Source organism: Phymastichus coffea, unplaced genomic scaffold (genome assembly GCF_024137745.1).
Source record: "Phymastichus coffea isolate CEN01 unplaced genomic scaffold, Cenicafe_Pcof_1.1 PCOF00033, whole genome shotgun sequence".
Classification (NCBI taxonomy): domain Eukaryota; kingdom Metazoa; phylum Arthropoda; class Insecta; order Hymenoptera; family Eulophidae; genus Phymastichus; species Phymastichus coffea.
The window spans coordinates 828,097-850,211 of NW_026706844.1; the positions used below are offsets into that span (position 1 = coordinate 828,097).

The following is a 22,115-nucleotide window of genomic DNA, read 5'->3' on the forward strand; positions in this document are numbered from 1 at the left end:
TCCGACAGATCGGCAGAGCGTTTGCTAACGCTGTTGTCGAATCGGGGAGAGCTGTTCCTAGGGGCTCCTAACGGCATTGTCAACTGTCAGTGGAGAAGAGAGGTGGCCATGACGGTTGAAACTTGATAGTCTCTCTACTTATTTTTTAGTTATTCACCTTTCTTTCCTGCGCATTGGTTCGAAGGATCAAAATTTTGGTTCGAAGGATTAAAAAAGGATCAAAAAAGGAGAGAAGGTACAAGGTCTTCAATTCACAACTCGAAAATTATTCTAAAAAAATTGAGGTTTATTTTGTAACTAGCTCGATCAGAAGTTTGAAGCATACTGGCCCAAGCCGGCGAGAGGAGGACGCTGCTGTCCCCACTTGTCTCTTAGGTGGTGGTGACTCGCACCAACAAAGTATGCGTTGGCCGTGGCTTCTCCCAACACTACAGAAACAATCAAATACCAAAATTTTATGTCTAAAGTTAAGTTAAAATGGAGTTGAAATTCCTTTTACTTATGAAGAAACTGTGTTAAGTACTTGATATCAATTAAGTATTATTTTTAGAATAAAAATACACAATATATAAATTGTTTTAGCCACAAATAAGTATCGTTTTCGAAATATTAAGTTTTCTAATTTTAAAAATTCTCTAAAAATTAAATTATGGTTAAATGGCCACATAATTGTTATATTTATTTTAGCAATAAATTTAAATAAATTTTTATAAATAATACAAAATAGAAAAGAAATAACACAAATAATTTATTTTTTAATATGCTAATTATCTCAAATTTCTTGTAGAAATGACAGACGTAATCACACATGGAAGTATACAATAAACAAAAGAATTCCTTGCTCTTGTCGTAAATAACAGTGCAAATTATAAAAGTTTTGATCAAATGCTTTTTTAGTTAATATCATCACGTTAAAATCATTTCAATTGAAGATTTTCCGTCATTTAAATGATTTTAATTCTGTACGTACATAAAAACAATTTTTTGTAAAAATAAAAAAAATTATTGAAACTACTATACAAGATTTAAATAATTTAACATAAATAATTTTGTTCTACAATTTGAAAGTAGTTATACCTATACTCTCGCGCGGCGTTCAATTACAGCTAATAATGCTGAATTAAGAAGTCGACAAAACGTTTCTTAAAATATCGATAGTGTCAATTCTATTTGATATTATCGTTATAATCAAAATATTTATTAATCTGTGACGTCAGGGTCACTCTCAGGTACGCTTGGAGTAAGCGTAAACTCAGGGTTGCTCTGATTTGGCTATCGTGTAACATATAAGCCGGGACGAGCAATATTGTTGCGTGGAGAAAACTGTATGCTAGCGCGGTATGTAATAACCAAATGCTATTACGAACACACCAGACTCACGCTTAATGTGTTCTTAAGAGACTTTAACGAAAATTCACCAGACACACGCTTAATGAATTTCAAAAAAAAGAAAAGGATTGCTTAAAGAAAGAAAAGGATAGCCAGATATAAGGTTTTACTTACTTTTATTTTATTTAATTGTTTAATATTAAGGCTGCGCTCTCTCTACTCTTTGACCTCTTTCTCTCTATCTCTCTCTATATTCTGAATGTAGTTGGGAGGCTTCTTGATTGAATTTTTTTGCTGACTTCTTGGTAATATAGTCCAATATTTTCTTCTCTTATGTTTCCTCCAGCATTCACTCACTGGTAGTCACTTCTTGTTATGCACTTCCTGGTACTCAATCCACTTCATTCCTCCAGTCTTGTACAGAGCTTTTTATAAGCAGTGGGTGGTTAGGTGGAAATCCCTTTCCTCAGGCCCATGAAGCGATAACGGCCAAATTTTGTATTGGTGGGAAATTTTCTAATATATCTAGGATTTCTTTATTGGTCTGTGGAAGTGAATTTTCAGAGAGCGAAAGGGCGGTCCCTTTTTAACTTGGGCCCTTTTCTCCAGAGATGGCTCTCGGAGTGCCACTTTTAAGAGCAAGAGTAACGCTATAGTTTATAATTACTTATACAAAATCGTACTAAACTTAGTTAATTTTAACGATACACAGTGATTATTACAATAACTCAAATACTATATATATTTAGAAAAATCCAAACCTTCTATAATTTATTATAAAATATATTATTGTTCTAATATAAAAATATTTATTGGTTATTTGGTGACTAAAAGATGCGCATTATAATAACTTACAAAATTGATTAAAATCTATTTAATATTACGGATATTTTCTTAAAATTCGGTGGGAAAAAAAAGATAAATTGCTTTTTTATGATCCCCTTCCATTATCAGCGCGATAACGCTTCACGATGTATACGCGATGATCGTAGGCTCCTGTTAACACATGCGCGTGGGACAAAGCAGGATAGAGCATTGATTGTAAGGCCGAGTACGCAGGCTCGGGCCACTATAAAAGTTTAAACACTTTATTTCGAATGCGTTTTCATCGTGGGAAATCAGGAAGGTTCCCACTCCGTTCGTCATATTTAATAATTAAATTAATCTAAAAAACACTAAGTTACGGCTGGCCGTCGCAAATCTAAGAGTAAAAGTTCATTTACTTACCTGATTTTCAGATAGTTTTTCTATGTGTAACAGGTTTACAAGCTTATAAACAAATAAATTAGCGAAAAATCAGAAAAATTTTTTAGGTTTCATATCTTACATTTATTTAAGATAAATGTAAATAATCTTTTATAGTTATAAAATAGAAGGTACATTTTGTTTTCAAAAATAAATAATGCAAAATATCAATTGAAAGTTGATTTGTACATACTTTAGTTCGAGTGTTTCGGAGTTTCGAAAAACTTTTATTTTTAAAATTTTTAAAAATAAATTCACACTATCTCTGTTTCTAATAACGCAGACTTATAAAAAGAATTGAATTTGATATCCATCAATAAAATCATAGTACGAGGGTGGTCCGATAAGTACTTAGCCTCACCGCCCAATGGCGCCACTCGCAAAAGAAATATTCTATCACGTAGTACAACCTTCTCTATGGTTACTGTCAAGATTTCAGCCCGATCGGAGTTGTAGTTTATTTTTGAGAGCGTGTGAAGGCAAGTGTGTCTGTTGATTTTTGAAAAATGGAAAAAGAGCAGTATCGATCGGTGATTCAATTCTTGTTTTTGGAACGGAAATCGCGCAGCGAAATCAAAAAGCGCTTGGATGCTGTGTACGGTGACTCTTCTCCTTCGATGGCGACCGTCAAAAATTGGTTTAACGAGTTTCAACGTGGTCGCACGTCGATTTTTGAAGAGTCACGTCCAGGTGCTCCGAAAACGGCTACCACGGAGGATAACGTGAAAAAATTCACGATCTCGTATTGGCAGATCGACGATTGAAGGTGCGCGATATAGCTAAGATCGTAGGCATCTCAAAAGACCGCGTAGGTCATGTCCTGCATAAAATGTTGGGCATATGAAAGCTGTCGGCGCGATGGGTGCCGTGTTTTCTCACTCCGGACAACAAGCGCAACCGTGAGACAACTTCAGAGCAATGTCTGACGCTGTTTAAGCGCAATCCGAAGGAGTTTCTGTGTCGTTTACAGTCGTGACAGTCGACGAAACATGGATCCACTGGTATACACCAGAGACCAAGGAACAGTCGAAACAGTGGACTTTACCCGGCGAAAGTGCTCCGAAGAAGGCGAAGACTGCCCCAACCCATCGGCCGGAAAGGTGATGGCCACCGTTTTCTGGGATTCATAAGGTGTGATCTACATCGATTACCTGGAGAGGGGCAAAACGGTCATAGGGCTGTACTATGCCGAATTATTGGGCCGATTCGACGTCGAACTGCAGAAAAAGCGGCCCCATTTGGCGAAGAAAAAAGTGCTCTTCCACCATGACAACGCACCGGCTCACACCTCCGCCATCACCATGGCCAAATTGGTCGAATTAGGCTACGAACTGCTGCCCCATCCACCGTATTCTCCAGATTTAGCCCCGTGCGACTTCTTTTTGTTTCCAAACTTGAAAAAGTCACTCGCCGGGCAGAAATTTGAGTCGAATGAGGAGGTAATCGCTGCCACGGAAGCCTACTTTTCAAACCTCGAGGAAACATATTTTTCAGACGGGTTAAAGAAGTTGGAGCATCGCTGGGCCAAGTGTATCGAACTAAAAGGAGACTATGTTGAAAAATAAAACGCCACTTTTCCAAAATATTCGCTTTTCTTTTGTAGGCTAAGTACTTATCGGACCACCCTCGTATTTTAACTGTCTTTTTCCTCCGAATCCAAATACGGCGTTCGTTCAACCTTAACACGTCCGTTCAAGGGCTTTTGAAAGTGTATTCCAGGAAAACAATAATAATATAATGTATTCCAAATATCAATTTTGTATATTTTGGGGATCACTGAATCCAAATCCGACCTCCAGTTAGTCCATTAAGATTAATATTACGATCATTGCAAGAATAAATTTGTATTTTGAAATTTTTAATTCTTCATAAACTTAATAGAATTCTCAGTCTTGTTATCACACCTGAATTGTTCGTGCAGAGACACGTCTACTTGGTAACAGCAGAAAATACCTATTTCTTTCGTTTTTCAGTAAAGTCTGGAGGTAAAGGCATGATGCTGTCATATCTCTCTCTTTATTTTTCTTTGTGCGATATATGTAATATTGTTTGTTTTGCACAAATGCAGAACTTTTTAAAAATATTCATTTTAAAAGTATGACAACCTAGTTTAACAATGAAACTACATTGCAAAATTATTATTGACTATTTAGTTATAAAAAAAACTTTTTTGACGTGAATTTCCCGATAAGGTGAAAATGCATCAGCAAAATATTGAAATTATTTCAAACATTTATTGACTTCGTTTTAGAAGAGCTGATCCTTAATATCGTTTTTATTATTTTATAAAATTTCATAAGTGTTATATTGTCTTAAGAAAGTTTACCATAAAAACTGTTTAAGAAAGACAAACCGAACAAATGTATTACAGATTTTTTTTAAATGTACGAAGCTAGCTTATTTGATATATTTCGTTCAAATTTATTCAAATTTATTTTCAGTGTATAAACAACATAATACTGCAAATCTTTCAAAATTCAATCACCTCCCTACATTACGTCAACCTACGTACCTTTTATATAAAATATAGTAATAAATCTAGAATTGACCCTATTTTATGGAAGATTTTATTCATATAGAAGACTATTTAATATTAGATAACTACTTATAGATGTTACTGTTTATTGGTGTTTCAGGTGCAGACTCATTGATGGGTTCAGGGTCAGAGGACGAAGAGGATGAAACTAGTAATGCTGCTCATCAACATTCCGGAGCTGTCGGTGTTACACACCTCGGAGTGCACAGTATGGGTTCTGGTGGTCCAGGCGAACAAGTGGTTGGATCCCAAGGAGACTTACCTCTTGGAAATGATCCTTGCAAGCAAGAAGACTCCGAAGACCAAGGTAGTTGATAATCTGCTAAGGTTGACCATTATACTTATCAAATTACTTTGAATTATAAATTTCTTTTATATAAATGATATTTAAGTGATTCTATATCCAGTGCTTAACTTTGGGTAGCCGAACGATTAAAAATATACTCTTTGTTTTTTACTCGTTCGTTATATTCGTAAAAAAATTATGGATAGATCCAAGTGAAAAATTATGGAAGTACTGATAACATCTAGTTTCTTGTAGCATTTGCTCGAATTCGATATCTACTTCTGTTTATCTACAAAAAATTGTAACCTGAAAATTTACAAAATTCAGAAATTTGATCCACAAAAGTATGTTACGAATCGTCGAAAATCAACAATTTGTTCATGCTATATTATTAACAAGGGTGTATCACTTTATAGGTCTTAATATTTATTAGAAAACATTTAGAAGCTATTTAATAAATTGGCGTGGCGACGTGGAGACGATTTCCGACACTTTTTAGCAATATTTTCGTAAAATGTTTGATATTGTTCTTAAGAGATAGGACCTATGTAGAATCTTGATAAAATCGATTTTTTTGACTTAATTGATAAATAATTAATTTGATAATGACGTTCTAATGTATTTTTATAAAAAAAAAATGTTTCGGTCGAGTTATGAACGTCAGACACATGTCATTCCACCGGGTGGCTGGGTCCACATAACGCTCTTTTTACTCCGAAATACTTACCTGTACTAGATGTTCCTTCCTGACAAAGAATACTTAATGGTAAATAGTATACCGAGATAGATAAAGATAGCTTTATAAATAGTTTTAACTGTATTTGTTTTTTTTGAAGTTATACAGTTGGCGCTAATAAATTTTATATGCAGTATAGATTTGAATAAAATAAGAGCTTTTTCTTAGAAAAGCATAAAATTAACTTTTTGCGAAAAATCAATTGGAAAAAACGTCTTTTAAATAGCTAAGAGGCAGAAACAGATTTATCAAGTGTTAGTGCATTTGCGAAAAATTTGAAAAATACCGCTGCGTATGAAGTAACTATTGATCTGACGTTTACACGTTGTTTCATTGCTTTTGTATCTGTGTTTTCATAACATGCTAGAGCATGTTGCATATGAAGTTTACCATTCAAAAGTGCAGTCAAAGCGTGGTTTAGACTTCATAATTGATGTTATTTGTAAATTTTGTGTCGTCCAGCGTGCTCCACACGCTTATCTTTTGTTTGTATTGAGTAATACAGTTTTATGCTTGAAACAAATCATAATTATTATAAACGAAATAAAAAAATTCTAAAATATCCTACAAACATAAAACATTTGTATGCATACCATACGTTGATATTACTTGGTAATTAAGAATCCAATTACGTTAATATCCGCCGATTTAGTAATTATTTTACATCTAGTAAATATAACAGATTTTTGGATGTTTAGCTATATAGGTAATATACAACGCATTAAGTTAGTTTTTCTTTGTCAAATAAATAGAACCATTGGCTGCTCTGATAATTTATATATTTTTATTTTGTAACACACACATATTAGTCTACTATTTCAAGCTTTTCGTAGAATATCTCCATATCAACCGATATGTTATTTAAACTCTTTTTCAACTACTTTTTTAGTTAATTTGTGATATTTAAAATTTTTCTGCATTTCTAAATTAAATTTCAAAAATTTTTCTAAATAAATGAACGGTAGAGGATTAAAAGATCAATTCACAATATTTCACATGAAATATCGATTTGTAATTCTCTTCATTGTTCATGATATTTAATCAAAGCTAAATTTTACAATAATGATATTCAATAAATTTATATGCCCTATAAATAAATGTAATAGTAGTGCATTAAGATTACTTTATCGTAATATTTTAAGGTTAAAACGTTGAGAGAATCTGAGCTTTCTGTATATTCAATGCCTACACATTGTCTTACTTATTTTAATTTATTTATTTCATTGAATATAAATTAATGTAAAACACCTCGGTGTATCACCTATATTTAGTGCCGATTTACATGTAGTAGTGACTTACGTGAATAAATTCACCCAGTCAGATCGCGAATAAACGAGCTTCACTTTCAGACCCATCTACTTTAAAAAGTATAACCTCCCGTTCTTTAAATATTAACTATTTAAAATTATATGAGATCGATGACAATAAATATCAGGGCGGACTAAAACTTGTGACCAGCAACCTACGGCAATAAAGGCAGAACGTATACATGACACTAGACATATCAGCATACTGTTACAGTAAACCACGTGATCACTTCTCAGCCAATTAGATTGCAAATAAAATGACTTCGTTTTCAAATCCATCTCCTTTTATTATAAAAAAATATTAAATTATTATAATTATAATTATATATATATATGGGTCAAAATTATAGTTCATCGAAAAACCGTGCGCACGGGGTCCTCCGATTTTATTGAAAATTAGTACACGTATTCTACATAAGAAAAAAAGAAACTGCCCAAAATTTCAGCCCCCTAGATAAAAAATTAGGCCCACAGGACTGTTTCAAAGATCAAAAAATCGCCTTTTTTAAGCGTTTTTCGACCTATTTTCAGTTGCTTCTCAAATCTCGAGTTTTAAAGCTACTTGAACAAGCAGGGGCTCATTTTCTTTGTCTTCTCAAGAGCTTTATAGCGCCGTAATATAAAATATAGGTTCGTGTAATAATAAGAATCCTAGAGACCCAAAAGTGCAGAGTGATTTTTACGATTTTTGCCTATGTTCAAGGGCCGTAAGACAGTGAATTTTCAATATTTACAATTTTTGAAGTACGGCATTGGATAGCTCTTGAAAAGACAAAGAAAATGAGACCCAGCCCATTTCTGTAGATTCAAAAGTGACGGAGATATGCTACTTTAAAAATAGCTATTTTCGTGAAAATCGCGTTTTTTGCTGATTTTGACCTAGCTGGAAAAAAATCTGCCTGTTTCGATTTGTCTCAAAATTTCAGAGGATGTTCTTCAAGTGTTCCTCAACAGAGTGCAATAATTTTTTTTCTGTATATCGGCTGATTTGTGTGCTTTTTCAGCTATGAAATATGCGAGTTTTCAGATTTTTCGTACGAGAACGATCAATATCTATTCATCGGTTTCTCTATCTTCTAAGTTTCATAAACGTAATTTTCAGCAAACAGTCATAATTGTATACTCCAAAGATTAATTGAAAATCATAAACTATATTTACATACTTACTGTGCATAATTATTTGGGTTAGTTGCGTAGGTTTCGACAGGAACTTTACGAAGTATTACTCAAAGCTACACATTCAAGTGTTGATGTATTTCAATATAATTCAAGGGATATAATTAATCTTTCTACAACAATTGAAATAAAAAGAAATCGAATTCTTATCAGTACAGCAATAGAAATATGACTAGTCGAATATATTCACAATAAATGATTCTTGGTCGGAAGAATAAAATTTCACTTTCATAGTTTTTTGATCAATTGGTTCAAAAAAGTGATATTGTCTGGTATCCTTAACAGTTTTTGCTGATGAAAACCTCTTAGCGAGTGATTTTCCTCTTGCCTCAACTGCACTATCATCAACATACAATATTCTGTAAAGAAAGTGTACATATATAATTTGTTTGACTAAATTTTCGGCAAACTTCTATCATATTAACTTACTTTATCTTCGATTCTTTAGTGGACAAATAATCGTGCATTTGCTTTGCATTCAAAATTTGAACTCCTTGCTTCGATGCTTTTCTTGCAATGCGCTTTACCACAGCCCCTATACCATCACATGCACTTTTACCATGAGATGTAGCGAAAAAATTGTAGGAAACTATTTTCAGTCCAAAGTCTTTTTCATGATAGCACAAATTCCCAAAATGATTTCTGAAAATGATATAGAATATCAATTCTATTAAGTCTTTTCTTTGAAAGAATACATTTTTTTGATAGGAGTATAGCAACACACAAATAAAAAAAATTTTTACTATTAATTTACAACAAAATACATATATTTAAATATATTTATTTTATAAGTATTTTGTTGTAAATTAATAGTAAAAATTTTTTTTATTTGTGTGTTGCTATACTCCTATCAAAAAAATGTATTCTTTCAAAGAAAAGACTTAATAGAATTGATATTCTATATCATTTTCAGAAATCATTTTGGGAATTTGTGCTATCATGAAAAAGACTTTGGACTGAAAATAGTTTCCTACAATTTTTTCGCTACATCTCATGGTAAAAGTGCATGTGATGGTATAGGGGCTGTGGTAAAGCGCATTGCAAGAAAAGCATCGAAGCAAGGAGTTCAAATTTTGAATGCAAAGCAAATGCACGATTATTTGTCCACTAAAGAATCAAAGATAAAGTAAGTTAATATGATAGAAGTTTGCCGAAAATTTAGTCAAACAAATTATATATGTACACTTTCTTTACAGAATATTGTATGTTGATGATAGTGCAGTTGAGGCAAGAGGAAAATCACTCGCTAAGAGGTTTTCATCAGCAAAAACTGTTAAGGATACCAGACAATATCACTTTTTTGAACCAATTGATCAAAAAACTATGAAAGTGAAATTTTATTCTTCCGACCAAGAATCATTTATTGTGAATATATTCGACTAGTCATATTTCTATTGCTGTACTGATAAGAATTCGATTTCTTTTTATTTCAATTGTTGTAGAAAGATTAATTATATCCCTTGAATTATATTGAAATACATCAACACTTGAATGTGTAGCTTTGAGTAATACTTCGTAAAGTTCCTGTCGAAACCTACGCAACTAACCCAAATAATTATGCACAGTAAGTATGTAAATATAGTTTATGATTTTCAATTAATCTTTGGAGTATACAATTATGACTGTTTGCTGAAAATTACGTTTATGAAACTTAGAAGATAGAGAAACCGATGAATAGATATTGATCATTCTCGTACGAAAAATCTGAAAACTCGCATATTTCATAGCTGAAAAAGCACACAAATCAGCCGATATACAGAAAAAAAATTATTGCACTCTGTTGAGGAACACTTGAAGAACATCCTCTGAAATTTTGAGACAAATCGAAACAGGCAGATTTTTTTCCAGCTAGGTCAAAATCAGCAAAAAACGCGATTTTCACGAAAATAGCTATTTTTAAAGTAGCATATCTCCGTCACTTTTGAATCTACAGAAATGGGCTGGGTCTCATTTTCTTTGTCTTTTCAAGAGCTATCCAATGCCGTACTTCAAAAATTGTAAATATTGAAAATTCACTTTCTTACGGCCCTTGAACATAGGCAAAAATCGTAAAAATCACTCTGCACTTTTGGGTCTCTAGGATTCTTATTATTACACGAACCTATATTTTATATTACGGCGCTATAAAGCTCTTGAGAAGACAAAGAAAATGAGCCCCTGCTTGTTCAAGTAGCTTTAAAACTCGAGATTTGAGAAGCAACTGAAAATAGGTCGAAAAACGCTTAAAAAAGGCGATTTTTTGATCTTTGAAACAGTCCTGTGGGCCTAATTTTTTATCTAGGGGGCTGAAATTTTGGGCAGTTTCTTTTTTTCTTATGTAGAATACGTGTACTAATTTTCAATAAAATCGGAGGACCCCGTGCGCACGGTTTTTCGATGAACTATAATTTTGACCCATATATATATATATATATATATTGTAACGGGGTTGCTACCGTCTTTTATTTAATGCGCGCGATCGCATATAAGAGCGCGCGGGATTATTAGAATATTCGAATACAAAAGCCGGAGAGCAGGAGGGAACGGGTGTCAGTCAACCAACTATCTACAAAAATGAAATCAGTACGGTGTAAATACGGTTAATATCACAGACGGAATCTTTTATTTCCTCTAACTATACAGCGCATTAGGTCCGCGTGTTAATGTTTACAGTGGCGCGCACGACAACAACATGCAGTGTCGGATCAGCGCGAGTGCGAACTGGCGCCGGCGGAACACCACCTGGCTCCAGTATTCCAAGTCACTGGGGCGGTGTCCCGAGGCCGTATACGCGTCGTATTCTGCATATACGGCTCGCTGGAGGGTGTTGAGGGTGGTCCAGCCTTGTTCGACCTCCCTCAAACCCTCCACGATTTCCTCCCAGGTCCGTTCGCCAGGCGAGGATGCCTGGCTAGCGAACCTGGGGCGCCAGGTCGCATCGCCGAAGGTCGTCTCCTTCGGTTGTGTCCCGATGGAGGTTGGTGGAGCTCTCATCGGGATTGCAGCTGCTGTTGCTCCCGGCAAGTGGGGTGCCTCATCTCGTACGACGCCCTGTACCGTCGAGGGGGGCAGTGGTTCTTCATCCGGGAGTTCCTCGATTATCACGGATGACGAGCTCGCGTGAGCTCGCATCCGTGCTTGTTCTTCTTCTTCTTTCTTCTCCCCCAGGAGGTGCAGGGCGGCATGTACGACGCCCTCGACGGCAGAGCCCAAATCTAGCCCAATGAGGGCGGCCGCCGCCTGCTCGAATTGTTCGAGCGTGATCTGCATCCTGTAACAATCCCACACATCAGTATCCAGAATATTTTCCTCGGGTATCGAAAGTGGGCGCCTGTTCGGCTGCCCAGGGCTTTCGTCGCCGGGGTCCTTGGCGTCGGTCTCCCAGGTCCTTCGTTCGCAGGGCCTCATGCGTCCGCAGTCGGTATTCTCGGCGGTCTTCCCATCTTCCTTTTCCCGACGATGGGAGGGGGAACACGTGGATTCTGTCGATGCGGTGTAGTGTGTGTGGTTAGTGCATACTTGCGAGGTCTCCCTCGTGGGCGCTTCACCGCGTTAGTTGAGGAGGTGGTTATTGGGATCTTGTCGGAGGGATCTGGATGGGCGTGACGAGGTGAGCTCGGAGTTGTCGCGTTATTATTACGGAGTGTGTTATCCATAGTGTCGGCGCGCTCGTTTCCGCGCATCGTCGCATCGCTCGCAATAGGCGGGACGCTCGTCGCCTCGGCTCCCTCGGTGGTAGAGATATCGTCGTCATCTCGTCGTCGGGTCCCATCTTCTGGTAAGTCGTTCTCCTGTCCGTAGTAGGGCTTGAGGTTCTTGGCGTGTACTAATTTCGTGACCTCTTCCTGTTGGTTGGCAAGGCAGTACGAGTTGACACTGAGTACTTTCGTGACGATAAAGCGACCTCTGAACTTGGGCGCTAACTTCGCGGAAATACCCTGCGCCGCACAGGACAATATATATATATATATATATATATATATCCATATCCTCCCAAATCGTGCTTGGCGTTATAATATCTCGCCTGCCTCAGGGACTCATCCGAAGCGCTCTCGTGAGCTTGCTGAATAATGAAACGGTTATTCTGCATATGCTCGTTCCATTGTCCGATTCGGAGCAAACTTTCCTCTCGAGCTGCAAGCTCGTCCATTCGTCTCCGAAGAGTGTTCGGGGCTTCCGGTTGCCTGCCGTAGTTAAGCATGGCAGAGCTGGTTACCGTGGACCTATGGACGGCAGTGTTCAACGCGAACGTGAGTTCGGGTAACGCTCGGTCCCATTCCTTGTGATTCCCTCGCAGGTACGAGGTTATCATCGTCTTCAACATTCGGTTAACCCTATCTGTAGGGTTAGCCTGCGGGGTATAGGTTGGGGTAAAGGTCCGTTTTATTCCTTGGTCTCTCAGGTATCCGTCTACCAGCTGGTCGCGGAACTCGGTGCCATTATCGGACAGGAAGATCTTCGGCGCACCGAAGCGCAGGATTATCTGTTCCCGGAGTTCCTTCGCGATCGTCTTGCCGTTGGCACTACGTATGGGTATGCACTCGATCCATCGAGTGTGAATAAACCAATGAATACCAACACGTATTCGTGTCCTCGAGGGTTCTTCGGAAAGGGTCCAACGATGTCGCCCGCGACCACTTGCCAAGGCGTGGACAACGTTCGATCCTGCATGAGCCCGCGCGGCAGTTGCAGCTCAACCTTGCACTGTTGGCAGACCTGGCATTTTTGGACGTAACCCTTGACGTCCGCGTACATCCCTGGCCAATAGTAGGACTGGGCGACGCGGGCGAAGGTCTTCTCGCGTCCCAAATGTCCTGCAGTCTCAAGGTCGTGGCTCTCGAACAGGACCGCCATACGGTCTTCCGATGGCACGGCAAGCTTCTTCCATGTGTCCTCGTATCCATCTTCTCCTTGGTAGTCGTAGCTTGGCTTTAGGTGATACATCACTCTGCCAACTACTTTACAATCCGGGTAGTCTTCCGAGTGGCTCTCGACGCGCCGGAACTGTTCTGCGTACCAGGCGCCGTCCCCTGACTTCGGCTGGTCCATTGCGCCAACCTCAGCCTTCGTGGGCTCAAAAGCACGTGATAACGCGTCGGGCAACACGTTATCTGCCCCCTTTCGATATTCGATCTCGAAAGTATAGCCTTGGAGTTGCAAGGCCCATCGGGCTAGACGTCCAATCGGGTTTTTCAGGTTGTACAGCCATTTCAGACTATTATGGTCCGTTACCACCCTGAATCGGTATGCCTCTATGTATGGGCGGAACTTCTGTATAGCCCATACGACCGCCAAACACTCGCACTCCGTAGCAGAGTAATTTTGCTCCGCTCGGTTAAGGACTCTGCTAGCGTACTCGATGATCCGGTTCCGTCTCCTACTCTTTATATCAGGACGGCCCCGATTCCCGTAGCGCTAGCATCTGTTTCCAACACGTACTGCCCGTCAGGTTCCGGTAACTCGAGGCATGGTGCGGATATCATGAGTGCCTTAAGTTTAGCGAAGGCTTGTTCTTGGTCCGATCCCCACACATATTCGCTCTTTTTCCCCGTCAATTTCGTTAACGGTTGAGTGTGTGTGGCAAAATCACTAAAGAATCGGCGGTACCATGAAGCAACCCCCAGGAAGGTGCGCAGCTGTCGCACGTTACCTGGTCATGGGTACTCCACGATAGAGCGTACCTTTTCAGGGTCTGGCCTGATACCCTCGCGGTTACGCGGGAAGCCCAGGTATTTGGCCTCAGGCTTGCAAAAGACGCTCTTCTCTCGATTAATCGAGAGGCCAGCTCTACACAACCTATCCAATACGTTTTTGAGATGTCGTAGGTGATCTTCGAATTTGAACGATACTACGATGATGTCGTCCAAATAGGCGAAGGCGAAATCGCCAAGCTTGGGTTCGATCACGCTATCTATCAACCGTTGGAAGGTGGCACCGGCGTACGAGAGACCGAACGGCATTCGCACGAACTGGAAATGTCCCAGTCTGGGTATGGTAAAGGCAGTGATAGGTCGAGATTCGGTCTTGAGTGGAATTTGGTGATACGCGTTACTGAGGTCGAACGTGGAGATATAGCGCGCGTTTCGTAAGCGCCTCAGTATATATTGCATAAACGGTAGGGAATACGCGTTTGGCTCGGTGACCTTGTTGACCTTCCTAAAGTCTATACAGAATCGGTACGAGCCATCCTTCTTTTTATAGACTTCTTTTTTTTTTCTTTATATTAGTTTCGTATCACCGACCCGAATCTCGTGTTCAATGCCTGCCGCACATCCCAAGCCCACAGGGGCTTGCAATAAGGCTTCGTCGATGGTCCTCTGCAATGTCGCCTGTTGAGAGGCCGACACCTCGGCTAGTCCGATCGTAGCTAATCTCGGACCAGCCTCTAAGCTAGCTACCTCTAGCTCCATCTTGGCTTGTGATTCCTTGAACAGCAACGTATTATCGTCGGGGTCAAGTACCGCTCTAAACAATCTGACAAAATTCACTCCTAGGATACATTCCTCGACGAGGGTTGGGAGAATAGCTACCCTCGTCGGCATTGTTATCTCCTCGACGGTAAACGGCTACCAAGCATGGCCAACGATCGTCAACTTACGACCATCGGATAGCCCAGCCGTACCCGCGTGGGTAGTATCTAACCTGACGCCTAACACAGACGCTATCTACAGAGCATTACTACCCATCGCTATGGTGGAAGCTCCCGGATCATAGAGAGCCCATATGTGGAAGTCTCCTATTTTCACCGGCAGCCACCAGCGCGTTTCCTGTTCCGGGAAATATTGGGAAACAGTTTCGGCGGCTCCATAGCTCTGCTCCTTGCACACCATAGCGCTAGCCACTGTGCTCTCATGTGGTAAAGTGACGTCACTTGTCGTTCGAACCACCTTGGTTCGGACGATCGGAGTTTCCATAGGGTTACCTTTCGACGGTTACCTGCCGCTACCCGCGTCCCCGAGGGCGTATGCGATCCATTCGCCACCACCTCGGCCGATCCAGGGTCTTGGGCTTTACTAACGTCGATACCCTTTCCCTCCGCGTTCACTCTACCGCCATATTCGTCATTAGCGTCACCAGGGGAGTTCTCGCTCTCGTCGCTCAACACGCTCGCTATTAACGGTGCGGACTGTGTTGACGAAGGCCGCGAGATCTCGTTAGCGGGGTTTGGGCTAGGGGATGAAGGAGTGGGGTCAACCCCAGCTAACCACTCCTTTCCTCATTTCCCTTATTGCATTGGGGACAGTACTTCCTGCTGTACCCCAGTAAACCACACTCGATACATTTGAGTGGCTTAGAGAAATCCCTCTCTCGTCTACGAGGAGCTTCCGGCTTCTTAGCTCGGTCCTCAGAGGTCAGGTGTTTCCCGGCGAAGTTATTCTTCATCCCTTCCGATATCTCCTTGAGAGATAGCAGCACACACACACACACTTGGCTCAATATATCGGTGGATGGAGCCCTCTTCTCGCCATAGACCGCTTCTAGGCTCGGACTAGGTGTCGCCTCCGAGGGCGTCGGCTGGCACAACCTGGTGCGTCACCTTCTCGAGCACTTTCTCCATACGGTCCAACCTGTCGCTGACCTCCGGTTTGTCACTGGACATGGCTGCCACCTTGCCCTTACGACCCTTGCTTCCATCGGTACGAGGGTGGTACGCTAACTCCGGGTATAGAGTTGACTGAGGGTCTGGCACCACCCGTTCTACCCTTCGCTGGTGTAAGCTGTTCTGGGCCGCGGTGGCCAGCGCGATCAGGGTCCGTATGGAGTTCACTTCGGACCTCCGTACTTGACCTTGAATGTCCGGGAGAAGGTTGGCCTGTAGCAGGTCCAATTAACTATCAGGCATCATCTTGGCGTTTAGCCGCTTCATCAGGCCCATTATGTTAGCAACGTAAACGTTCACTGGTTCGTCGGGGCCCTGATATCGGCTCTAAATCTACTTCATTAGACGCTGTTGCTGCTGCACGCTGGTCCTAAACCACTCTCTCACGTCCATCTTGAACTCAGCGTAGGAGAGCCATTCCTCCCTTATCGCCTCGTACCAGGTAAGGGCAGGACCGACGAGTAGCTCGGATACGGCTAGGAGCATCTCGTCTTCCGTGAGTCCTGCGCCACTCCTCAAGTTGTCCAGCCTAGACAGGAAGGTGTCGATACTTGCATTGCCCTCTCCTGAAAACTTGAGTTTCCATCCTCGGACAATGCGACCAACATCCTTTATAGCCGACCAGGGGTTTGGTGTCGGCTGAGATGACCACGTTCTCGGTGGGTGGTTATTTACTTCAGCATTAACTCCACAGAGTTAATGCTGTCCACCCTCTCCGAAAGGGAGTGTCCGGCAGGGGGTCCTGCCGGTGGCCCCCGTGGGCCTCTGTTCGGGTCCAGCTGGAGTACTTTGAGGTAGCCTGGTGTCGTAATGGTAGATGAAGGTATGCTGGAATGCTACGCTCCTACGCGTGATCTCTTGGTGTCGTATTTCGCTGGAATTATTCATATTGTCTTGCTGTACATTTCTGTTTTCGGCATTTTCCAGTTCGCTCATCCTGGCAGATAGGTCGTCCAGTTGGCTCTGCTGTTGTTGTATATCTGGTCTAATACTTTCGTTAGACTGGACACATTCACTCTTAACGAGTCTAGCAGCTCGAGCTTCTTCTCATTTTCTCTGGACCGGAAAATGAGATCTTGAATCATCACAGCGAATGCCGGCGGGAGTCGGAATTGGCTACCATCATCAGCCGTTATCGTAATATACTTATATTACTGCTCGTACTCTCGCCGTCGTCCAGGATATTTGTGATATTTATCGCTGTTTCTTGTATGCGTGATATAACTTCCGTACTCTGCATTAGCTGGACTAGCGGGTGTTCTCCTTCTTGCTCGGATGCTGTGTGTTCCGCGCATAAGGATACTATCAGTTCCGAGCGTAGGGCTGCCCTTTTTGCCGGATAACTGTGCTGGTTGTCGACTTCTGCGAAATCTGCCGCGGAGTAATCGCCTAGCAACCAGTTTTGCAGTCGTTCAGCTCTCGAGAGCTTGTTCCCGCTTGTTTTAAGCTCCAGGTGTTTGAGGTACTCGTTGATTTCCTCCTCCTGGAGCGTCAACACCCAGTTTTCTACCTCTTTTTGAGTGCAGTCCATTTTCTTCTGTTAGTTGTCTTGCGGCTAATTTACGCAAAATTTACACGTTTGCTACGCGTGGTGCGAGTGCGAGTACTGTATTAAAAATCCGTACGCAAATAAAAATTTAGATTTTATTAGCCGACACTAGGCTCGATCGGAGATTCTAATGGGTATGAATAAGTCATGCTATTTAAAATAGACAGTTCCAGTCGCGGGATTGTCATGCGCAGGCGACCGGTTGACGCTGGCTGGAGGCTCTTGATGGAGGAGAGCTTTGTCCGAGCGTTGAGTAGGGCGGTGGTGACGCTTCCGTCCTTGTCGGTGACCCGCGAGTAGACTGCGGCGGCTAGGGCACGGCGGCTGGCGTCGGCGAACGCGTGGAGCTGGAGGTTCTTGTCGGGTGCGAGCCCGATCCATCGGGGGATGTCGATCTCGGTGGCCGCGAGGATCGTGGAGCGGAATGCGGAATACTTGTCCTGCCACGCCTGTGGGAGGATCTCGTCCCAGCTCAGCTTTGCTCTCCATAGATCCTGCACGATCATCTTAGCCACGAGGGTGATTGGCGCCAGCCATCCCGCCGGATCGAAGATACTGGAGAGCTCGGCGAGGGCCTTGCGCTTAGTCAGCTGAAGCCCAGGATGAGGCGAGGCGGGAGGCTTGAACCGGAATCGGTCGGTGGTCGGGCTCCAGCCTACTCCGAGCTCGGTGACTGGTCCGTCCGCCGAGAGATGGACCCAGCTGGGTCGAAGGCGATCGTCCACGGCGATGACCTCAAGCAAGGCGGGGTCGCTGGCCACCCACTTCCGCAGGTGGAAGCCGCCCGCCGTGAGGAGCGCGATTAGCTGGTCTCTGAGGCGTCGGGTTGTCTCCAAACTGTGGCCACCGCTGAGGAAGTCGTCCATGTAGAGGTCGTTCTCAGCGGCCTCTCGGGCGAGTGGGAAGCGGACGCCCTCGTCGGCGCAGAGCTGTCTGATGGTCCGGAGGGCCAGGTAAGGTGCGCAGGTCTTGCCGTAAGTGACGGTTTGTAGCGCATAGTGGTGGGCGGGGGAGTCTGCGTCCTGGTTCCACAGCACTCTCTGGAGGTGGACGTCCTCTGGCCTCACGCGGATCTGGCGGAACATCATCTGGATGTCCGCGCAAAAGGCGTAACGGTGCAGCCTCCACCTAGTGAGCACGGTAGTCACGTGCCCTTGTAGCTTCGGCCCGGCGTGCAGCGCGTCGTTCAGGCTGTATCCGGAGGATGTGGGTCTCGAGGCGTTGAATACGACGCGCAGTTTCCGTCCTTGATCGTGATGTTGCCAGATTCCGTGATGCGGGATGTAGACGGCCGGTCCCTGATGTGCGGTGAGCTCCTCGGCAGTGAGACGCCGCATGTGCCCGAGGTTCTCATACTCGGCCATGAACTCGTGGTAGCGGCCCGACAGTTCCTGGTCCCGCTGCATCCGGCGGTGCATCGAGGCGAGGGCGGAACGAGCCTGGCTCAGGCTCTCCCCGAGGAGAGCGACGCGTTCCGGTCGTAGCGGGAGGGCCACGGTGGAGCGCCCTGTGGGGTCTCGGCTGCATCCTCGAGCGAACGCTGCCTCGCACTCGACATCGGCGGCAGAGATCCTTCTCGTCTGGGGTACCTCCTCCAGAGACCAGAATTTCTGGACGAGGCCAAGGAGGCGCTCGTGGCCGGTCGCTGGGCCCGGGATGGACAGGGTGGCGCAAGACACACAGTGTTCTGGGCCAGAAGCGGGCCGTAGCTCCGAACGCCCGATTGGATGATCCGGCCGTAGGCATCCGCACCGATGACGATATCAATTCCGGCCGGACGGTCGAATTGAGGGTCGGCGAGGGACAACTCTCCCCGCGGATCCGGGCGGGGCTTTTCGATGGCTCCGGAAGGGGAGACGATCCCGACATCTCTCAGGACGAGCGCCTCAACGCGGATCAGTCGGTCGCGGGAGGAAGATCTGAGGTACAGCATCGTCTGGTGTCTCGCCGAGTCCATGGCAGGGCCGGCGACTCCGACAACGTCGACTCGGACGCGGCGCAGCCTGCAGCCGAGTCTGCGGGCGAGGGTGAGGCTCAGGAGGGTTGCCTCGGAGCAGGGATCCAAGAGTGCTCTGCCCGGCACCGGCGGTGAGCCGTCGCTGCTGGCCTGGACGACGGCAGTGGGAAGGAGGGACAGTCATAACCGTTCCTCTTCCCTCGCCGAGACCTCTAGACAGGCTCGGGTGACGGCGGCCTGGACGCTGGGGGCCTTTGGCGCTGCATCCTCGTCCTCGTCGCGGTCGGCGGGACGTCTGGCCGGCCGGCCTGCTCCTTCGTGGATGTGGGTGTGGTGGGCCCCGGAGCAGCTTCTGCAAGTCCATTTGACGGGCAGGTCCTGGCCGAGTGCGAGCCACTCAAGCAGTTGAAGCAGAGGCCGCGGTCCGAGACGAATTTCCTCCTTTCCTCAGGCGTCAGGCCGCGGAAGGTCAGACAATGGCCAATATAGTGAGCCTCCTTGCAGGCCGGGCATCCGCTCTGCTTGAGGCCAGTGGTGTGGGCCCGCACTTGTCGGCCGCTCGGCTGGCGCCCCTGGTTCTGGTCGGCCTTGCGGGATGCGTCGGATGCGCTGGCCGATTGAGGGAGGGCGGAGGTCGGGGGGTACAGTGACCGCAACGTCCGAAACCGCCGCTGGAGGAACTCCCCCAGCTGTTCGAAGGTCGGCTTGCTGGTTTTCTCCTCTCTCTCCTCCTCCCAGACTCTTCGGGTGGCAGGGTCCATGGCTCGGCTGCCGAGATGGACGAACCAGTCGTCCCAACTGCCGACTGGCCGGCCGAGCTTCTCTAGCTGGGTGCGGTGACGTCTCATCGTGCAGCAAAGCTCCTGGATCTTCTCCGGCGATTCCTTGGCGAGCGGTGTGAGGTGGAGTAGGGCGTCGAGGTGGTCTCGCACGCGCAGCTTTGGCTGATCGAAGCGGCTGCAGAGGGCCTCCCAGGCCGTGGAGTAGTCGTGTCCTGACGACTTGAAGTCCCTGATTGTCTCGGCCGCCGCACCGTCGAGATTCGTCTTGAGGAACAACATCTTCGTGGCATCTCCCAGGCTGGTGTTGGAGTGCACGATGTCGATGAAGAGGTCCTTGAATGACTCCCACTCTTCATCGAGGCCTCCGAACCGAGGTAGAGTGATGCGGGGAAGCCGGGCCAAGGCGACGTTTCCTCCGTCGTGAATGTCAAGGCCTCCGGCAGCGCTGGATGAGGGGGTCTAGGCGGGGCCCGGTGACCCGATCTCCGATGCGATTAGACGATCCCGGAGGTCGATGAGGTTCCCCTTGATTGAGGAGTACAGGTCCTCGGCGACGAAGTAGCGGTTGCTGCCGCGGTAGGCGTCCGCGTCGTCCTCGGTCGAGGTCAGGAGGCGGACGTGATTGTCGCAGAAGTTGGCCCAGTATCCCTCCACGAGCTGGAGCCGCGTCTGGAGTAGCCCCATTGTCCATTGATCGACCGGGGAGCCGCGGACCCTATCCGCCGTCTGTCGCAGCACTTCAAATAGTGCTTTCTGGATGGCAGTGAGACTTATCTGGAAGATGATGAGGGTTTAGAGGCCGCGTGGCGCGGAGGAGGGGGGCGGAGTCGCCGTCTGTCGGGCGTCCGACGATCCGGCTCAGCGCGCGTTCTCCGGCTCCTCCGCTCAGGGGTGTCGGTCGGACGCGTGTCGTCGCCGTCGGCGCGGCGACGGGACGTACGTCCGCGACGACCGAGAGCCACAGCGTGATGCGGCTGGGGGCCGTTCGAGGGAGGGGTCAGGTGTCGACCGGGGCTCGCGGAGCCCTGGTAGGGCGACGACGGCGCGTTGGCGTCGGCGAGGCCCGGTGTCGTTGGCGTCGACGGCGCGTCGGTGCCGGCGAGGAGTCGCTGCTGTCGGCGGCGGCCATCTTGAACGCCGCTTGGCGTTGCTGATGTCGGCGGCGGCCATCTTGGATGCCGCTTGGCATCGCCGTCGTCCACCTGAGGCGCCGTCGCCGAGCTCGACGTGGCCACCGGGTCCTCGCTGGCGCACGCGGTCGGTCCCAGCCGGGCCTCGAAAGTCCGGCCTCCCTCGACCCGTCTCATGCGCGTCGCTGGCGGTCACCTTGCCAGGACGCTCATCCGCCGACAGCTGGGCTGGTCAGGGCGAGTCGAAGCCGGGGCTGAGGCGAGGGCGCCTCGCCTCCGGGCCGCGCCTGAAGTCGCGGCGACGCCGGGCTTCGGTCTAGGCGCGGCCGCCCGCCGTTATGCCGACGTTCAGCCTCAATTAAATGGGGTACCTACCTCGATCGCTGTCCGGTATCCGGCTCGAAGGACCAAAATGTTGAGGCGCTGGCGCGGGGGCTGAGGCGGTAATCCCGTTGGGAATTAGGTGACGCCGATACATGATCTTTTAACTTGGTTGCTTTATT

The 22,115-nt window shown here is 45.3% G+C and overlaps 1 protein-coding gene across 2 annotated transcripts in view; it reads left to right on the forward strand.

Annotated features, from left to right (window-relative positions):
* Nucleotides 1-22,115, forward strand: part of LOC131663304 (LIM/homeobox protein Lhx5) — a 251,780-nt gene that overhangs the window by 188,863 nt on the left and 40,802 nt on the right. For both annotated transcript variants that reach the window (XM_058933642.1, XM_058933643.1), the window contains exon 4: nt 5,211-5,417. In XM_058933642.1, the coding sequence (XP_058789625.1) occupies nt 5,211-5,417 (207 nt within the window). The remainder of the gene's footprint in view (nt 1-5,210; nt 5,418-22,115) is intronic.